At 34.7% G+C, this 7,500-nt stretch overlaps 1 protein-coding gene across 1 annotated transcript in view; it reads right to left on the bottom strand.

Moving 5' to 3' along the window:
• LOC137632848 (receptor-type tyrosine-protein phosphatase kappa-like) overlaps positions 1–7,500 on the bottom strand; it is a 40,397-nt gene that overhangs the window by 29,771 nt on the left and 3,126 nt on the right. Inside the window, exons 5-10 of the mRNA XM_068364945.1 lie at positions 7,147–7,215; positions 6,190–6,450; positions 4,787–4,918; positions 4,298–4,429; positions 2,198–2,317; positions 21–157 (exon numbers count right to left, since the gene is read on the bottom strand). Of these exons, the coding sequence (XP_068221046.1) occupies positions 21–157; positions 2,198–2,317; positions 4,298–4,429; positions 4,787–4,918; positions 6,190–6,450; positions 7,147–7,215 (851 nt within the window). The remainder of the gene's footprint in view (positions 1–20; positions 158–2,197; positions 2,318–4,297; positions 4,430–4,786; positions 4,919–6,189; positions 6,451–7,146; positions 7,216–7,500) is intronic.

A 7,500-nucleotide genomic window follows, 5' to 3' on the forward strand; every position in this document is an offset into this window, starting at 1 on the left:
TATGGAAGGTTATAACTCACCCAAATAACTACTCGATATCTTATGTCCTTCGAAATTGGTTCTTCCCCATCAAATTCCTTCACAAAGGTCACGGTTACCTTATCCTCGTCCGGTTTAACGTCCGGTTCCTGTCGGAAACGGAGGTATCCTTTGGGGCCTGAAACATAAATAGAGATTTCAACTTACGAACATTCGATTTCACAAACATTCGACTAACAAACATTCGACTAACAAACATTCGACTTGCAAACATTCGACTTGCAAACATTCGACTTGCAAACATTCGACTTACATTACAAGCAAGAGAACTCTAACCCAAGGCAGTGGAAGACCATGGTACAGAGGCTATGGCACTATCCAAGACTAGAGAACAATGGTTTGATTTTGGAGTGTCCTACTCCTAGAAGAGCTGCTGACCATAGCTAAAGAGTCTCTTCTACCCTTGCCAAGAGGAAAGTGGCCCCTGAACAATTACAGTTCGTAACCCCTTGGGTGAAGAAGAATGGTTTGGTAATCTCAGTATTGTCTGATGTATGAGGAGAGAGGAGAATAAGTAAAGAAAATGCCAGACTATTCGCTATGTGTGTAGGCAATGGGAAAATGAACAGTAACCAGAGAGAAGGATCCAACGTAGTACTGTCAGGCCAGTCAAAAGACCCCATAACTCTCTAGCGGTAGTATCTCAACAGGTGGCTGGTTCCCTGGCCAATCTACTACCTACAAACAAATATCTAAAAATCTAATTGAAAACAAGGACGTTATATTTTCCATGCCAGATAAAGGGAAAGGTATTACTATCATGGAAAAAGTGATTATGTATAGAAATTGATGAATATTCTTAACAATCCAATGCATTTTGAAAAAATGTTAAAAAAGACGCGTTCAAAAATACTCTGTTCTTCAAAGACAAGGTAAACAAACTATCAAGATACACTGTTAGAAAAAAGAAATGTAATTCTAATAGGAAATTCCCCGTAATAATATCCTGTTCTCAGCCATATTTCAGTAAAATACAGTCGACTGTAATTTTACCATATTTTGTTAATATCTTTTACTGGTTAGTGACCGTAATATCACTCCTTTACGTCAATATATCCGTTTTTAAAACGGTAAATACCAGGCAACATTTATTCAAGGATTTTCACCGCTTTTTTCATGCGAATTTTTAACAGTGTATCTAAATATAGCTAAACATGTTACCGATGAAGAATATAAGCACTTGTAAGCCTTTGATTGTAATCCTGTAATGATATAATTTAACTGTTTTTCTATTATTAGACTTCCATTCTAAAATTGGAGTCAGGAAAGTACTATGGATACTGTGACGGGCCGAGAGAAGGTTGTGACTCAAAGACAGGACGAAAGCCACTGGGTGAGTTTATTATAGAACACTCTCCTTTATATACAAAAGCTCAAGGCAAAAGCAAATTTCATGTTCAAAATCGACACCGTTACCAATGAGAAAAACAGATGTTTTTTCAGGTTCTTTTTAGTGCGAGGAGAGAGCGAAGATACAAGCATAATATTATACACAAAATGAACTATGTACGATCGTGTGACACACGGTTGGTACAATACGTAGACTTTATCGAATGCTTAACAATAAACATCCATAGGAACAATTTATTTGCTTAGCAGAAATTCTAAGTTTGATATACTGAGCAAGGTTACTCAGTGGGTCTTTGTTTAAAGGTTTAAAGGCCGCTCATAAGTGGCAGAGGCAAGGGACAGTGACATTACCCTATCAAGCAGGGCAATGCCCTGGAGACTGACCGTATAATATTATTATTATTACTTGCTAAACTAATACCCTTGTTGGAAAAGAAGAATTCTATAAGCCCAGGGGCTCCAAAAGTGATAATAGCCCAATGAGGAAAGGAAACCAGGAAAAATTAAAGATTTTAAGAACAGTAACAACATTAAAATTAATATTTCCTATGAGTAGCAGTCAAGGTCCCTCTCCACCCAAGCTAGGACCAAGGAGGGCCAGGTAATGGCTGCTAATGATTCAGCAGATAGTCTAATAGGCTCCCCCCATGACCTCCATCCTTAGCTCACAAGGATGGTGAAGTTGCAGCGCCCAAAGGAACTAATGAGTTTGAGCGGGGTTCTAACCGCAGTCTGGCGATCACCAGTCAGGGACATTACCACATAGGCCACCACAATAAAGATAAATAATGGGAACTTATCAGCTTACCTCCAGCACAGGGATCTTCTCGACCAGATGAACACTTTCCTGTCACTTTGTCGCAAGTTCCACCCACACAGTGATTACATCTCTGTAGACAGTTCACTCCCCAGGTACCAGGATCACAATCTGAAAAGTGGAAAAAAGGGGTTTGTTTACAAGACCACGATACTACCGCTAGAGAGTTATGTGGTCCTTTGACTGGCCAGACAGTACTGCATTGGATCCTTCTCTCTAGTTACGGTTCACTTTCCCTTTGCCTACACATACACCAAATAATCTGGCCTATTCTTTACAGATTCTCCTCTGTCCTCATTCACCTGACAACACTGAGATTCCCAAACAATTCTTATTATTTTTTCTTGTTTCCTTTCCTCACTGGATTATTTTCCCTGTTGGGGTCCCTGAGCTTATAGCATCTTGCTTTTCCGACTAGGCTTGTAGCTTAGCAAGTAATAATAATAATAATAATAATAATAATAATAATAATAATAATAATAATAATAATAATAATATACTGCCATATTATGCAAAGCTATTGTTTTCCTCTATTACTTTTTCGTTACCTAAAACAATTCGCCACACGGGAAACAAGTTAGAATTATATAAAAGCAAAAACAAAAAACTAACCAGGTTTCCTCATTAAACGACCTGGAACAGACAACCAAACAAAAGTTCGTGATGCCAGCATACATTTGATATATATCCAAAATATATATAAAATTAAAAATGGTGTAATTACTCAAAAGTATCCATAAAATATACAATTCACAAATAGCTGAATATATTAATACTAGTGTACGCGACCCATCAAAAATGACTGTCAAATATTTAGATGGATGTGCACACACACACGCACACACATATAATGTTCGGGAATTTTTACGTACATGAATTCAGGAGAAGTTAAAGTCTTATTATCATTATTACTATCTAAGCTACAACCCTAGTTGGAAAAGCAGGATGCCATAAGCCCAACGGCTCCAACAGGGAAAATAGGCCAGTGAGGGAAGGAGATAAGGAAATAGATAAGCTATATGAGAAATAAAGAACAATTAAAATAAAATATTTTAATAACAGTATCAACATTAAGATAGATCTTTCATATGTAAACTATAAAAAGACTTATGTCAGCCTGTTCAACATAAAAACATTTTCTGCAAGTTTGAACTTTTGAAATTCTCCCGATCCAACTACCCGATTAGGAAGATCATTCCACAACTTGGTCCCAACTGGAATAAAACTTCTAGAGTACTGTGTAGTATTAAGCCTCATGATGGAGAAGGCCTCACTATTAGAATGAACTGCATGTCTAGTAATACGAACAGGCTGGAACTGTCCGGGAAGATGTGAGTGTAAAGGATGGTCGAATTATGAAAAATCTTATGCAACATGCATAATGAACTAATTGAACGACGGTGCCAGAGATTAATATTAATATCTTCAGCATATTTCATAAGGCGTATTATGTGATCGTAAGTACACAAAGGACGTTAATTATTATTATTATTATTATTATTATTATTATTATTATTATTACTTGCTAAGCTACAACCCTAATAGGAAAAGCAGGATGCTATAAGCCCATGAGCCCCAACAAGGAAAATAGCCCAGTGAAGAAAGGAAACTAGGAAGAAAATGAAATATCTTAAGAACGGTAACAACATTAAAATGAAGTTCGAAGTGGCTTTTAAGAATAATAATGAAAAAAAATAAAATTACCATTATTGCACACTATTCTATCTTGTTTCTCTTCCTCTTGCTTTTTTCAAGTCTTTATAGTTTTTATATATAAGATTTATTTTAATGTTATTATTGTTCTTAAACTTCTCTTGTAGTTTTTCATTATTTCCTTTCCTCACTGGGCTATTTTCCCTCTTGGGGCACTTGGCTTATAGCGTTCTGCTTTTCCAACTAAGGTTCTAGCTTAGCAAGTGATAATAATAATAATAATAATAATAATAATAATAATGATAATAATAATAATAATAATAATAATAATAATAATAATAATAATAATGATAATGTGATCGTGGGTAGGTAATGGACGTTAGTTCAAAGATGCTTTTAGGAACAAGAAAAAAAAAATAAAAATAAAAATAAAATTACCTGCATTGCACAAGTAGCCTTTCTTGCCTGGAGCGCAAGAACATCCGTATGGAGAAGGTAAACAGATCTGTGTATTACTTGTTACCCCTGGATTTATGGTACACGAGTCGAGAATTTGGTCGCCTTCACATGCTGTCAGAAAGGGAGAGAAACAAGGAATTGGTTACTAGTGATTGTCACCTATAATTAGATCACAAAACTAGAAAGGGGACAAGGTTAAAATCACAAGGCTTAGAACATGGAGCAGATCAGGTATAGAAAGTCCAAGCGTCTGTGAAGTATTGTAATCCACAAAAAAGAAAGGAGACAAGGTTAAAGTCACAAGGCTTAGAACATGGAGCAGATCAGGTATAGAAAGTCCAAGCGTCTGTGAAGTATTGTAATCCACAAGCTCCAGCTACAATGGCAATACAAGAGTCATTTAATAAACAGGCATTCCTGTAACTCGTCTAGTTGAAGTAAAGCTGAAGAAAGCATATAAGACCTCACCTTCTTCACACCATTCCCCTTTGAATCCAGGAGGACAGACACATTTTCCAGTCTTGGCATCACAAATACCTCTGTGCATGCAATCGGGGCACCAATGGCTGCATTGGTCGCCATACCTGTTGGCTGGGCATTCTGCAACACAAAGACCAAGGAAAGGAAGACAGTATTTGAGCAATTTCATGGATATCAGTGAAAACTATGGCACATACATACACATTTCATATAAATCATTCATTAAATGTCATGTAGTTCATCTATTTCTTCAATTCATTTCCTCACTGGTCTATCCTTTCCCTCTTGGAGTGCTTGCTCTTATAGCATCTTGCTTTTTCCGACTAGGGTTGTAGCTTAGCAAGAAGTGATAATAATAATAATAATAATAATAATAATAATAATAATAATAATAATAATAATAATAATAATAATAATCTGCATCTGTTTCTATGAAATGTTAGCTCCATATATTCTTTGTATACTTCTGTACTTCTTTGAAAAAAAAATTGACTGGAATAATGACATAAATTTGGTCTACTGAAATCATGCGAGAGACAAACACTCTTTTAATGTTGTTTGGCTATGCAATCGAAATGCTTATGAAACTGATAAAACATATTCCTTTTTATTTGATATGCATTTTGTGTAGGTCCACACTACATCCGGGAAAAAATCCACATTCATTATGATCGATTTATTTTGTTAATGATGGCGTTAATTAATTATAGATTTTTTCTTTTTTGCTAAAAGATGGGTTCATATTTGTAATGCTAAGTTGCTCTGAAATGCTAAATTGGCAACACCGGGCTCTGTGTCTTCTGTGAGACATTTCCATAAGAGGTTTAAGAAAACATAAATATTGAAATAATGTCCCAATTTCTCTGCGGACCACCAATTTCTTTTTTTCTCATGTACCGCCAGTGGTCCTTGGACCACCGGGTGGCGGCCGCTGTTCTATAGAGTATAAATACTCTATTCTATAAGTCAACAATATCCCGCATGATATATTAGGTTCCATTACTTAAATAGGCGTCAATAGCTTATAAAAACTATACTCATATATATTAAAATACACAATTTTCCGTGTATTTCTGATAAATAAAATAACCCACAATGTATGAAAGATGAAATTGATCTAGCTTTCGAAAGGACCATCTCCCTTCCTCTTCAGAAACCAAATGGGTTAAAAAAAAAAAAAGTACAGAAAGGCTCGTAAGGAATAAAAAAAAAAAAACCTGTTACGGTGGTTTTTTATACTTAGGAACCTTACTGTATTTCTTTTTAAAAATTTGTAACCATTTGTTTTCTGAAGAGGAAGGGAGATGGTCCCTTCGAAAGCTAAGTAAATCTAATTTTTTTTTCATACACTGTGGGTTATTTTCTTCAATACTCATATACATAATTCTTACCCCTCCTAATGATCACAACTGCACACTCTTTTGAAGCTCCTGGTGCGTTTTCAGCCTTTTTGAATAAATAGACACCAGACTCCTTCGCCTTATCGTGTGGTACAATTAGTTTTGATTTGTCAGTCTTGATAATGTTCTCGTAGTTTATATTTGGATCTTGACGCCATTCCATTTGATACCAATAGGGATGTTTCTTAAATTCAATGACGACATCATCTTCCCTATTCACCGTGATTGTCAGTTTCTTTGCCGGTGATCTGCCTTTCATAGCAGAAAAAAAGATATGTTTTTATTAGTTTTTAAGTTTTTTATATACTAGCCATAAGAAAACATCTGTTGAAAATAAAATGAGATATTTATGTATGATCAAACTTATGATTGTAATGATATAGCCTTCAATTTGAATGAACAAAAACGGGTGCTGTTTTGATAGGCGATCTCATTATTTTTAATAGGTAAAAAAAACAAGAATAATGGAAAATCTAATGGTTCTTGCTTCGCCGTACGTTCGCTTCGCTCGCGAAAAAAATAAAAACATCAAACTCCGTATGTACTGGCAAACGGTAATGTTGAGCTGCGCACGCTAACATCAATGATTGATCATTATTTCTTAGATAATTATTCCTTATATATATATATATATATATATATATATATATATATATATATATATATATATATATATATATACACACATATATATATATATATGTATATATATATATATATATATATATATATATATATATATATATATATTCATTTAGAAAATCTAATGGTTCTTGCTTCGCCGTGAAGTGAAGTGAGAAAGCCACTAACAGGTGAGATCGCACACCAAAGCAAAAACACGACTTAGGGCTCGCATACCAAAACAGCACCCAAATAAGTTACATGGTGTAGTATGATTCACAGAAATAATTGTAAGAGCAGAAGAAGCTGTAAAATGAGGTTACTTACAGTCTCTGTGAAGGAGTGGAACTGTAACTTCAGTGGCTCTGTCATCGCTTAAGCACTTCACACCCCTTCCTGTATAAAGAGAAACAACAGATATATCAAATCAAATTTTCTCAATATTCAAGTTCCCAAATGTAATATATATATACACGTACACACACACATATATAAGTATATATATATATATATATATATATATATATATATATATATATATATATATATATATATATATATATACTTTAATGTCACAAGGATCACGTGACTTAATATACAGCAAAAGCCAGTAAGAGATGATAAACTGCTTTAGTACCTAGTGCTTTCGGGTATTTTAATATACACTTCTTCAGGGTACAA

Source organism: Palaemon carinicauda, chromosome 42, assembly GCF_036898095.1.
Source record: "Palaemon carinicauda isolate YSFRI2023 chromosome 42, ASM3689809v2, whole genome shotgun sequence".
Taxonomy (NCBI): domain Eukaryota; kingdom Metazoa; phylum Arthropoda; class Malacostraca; order Decapoda; family Palaemonidae; genus Palaemon; species Palaemon carinicauda.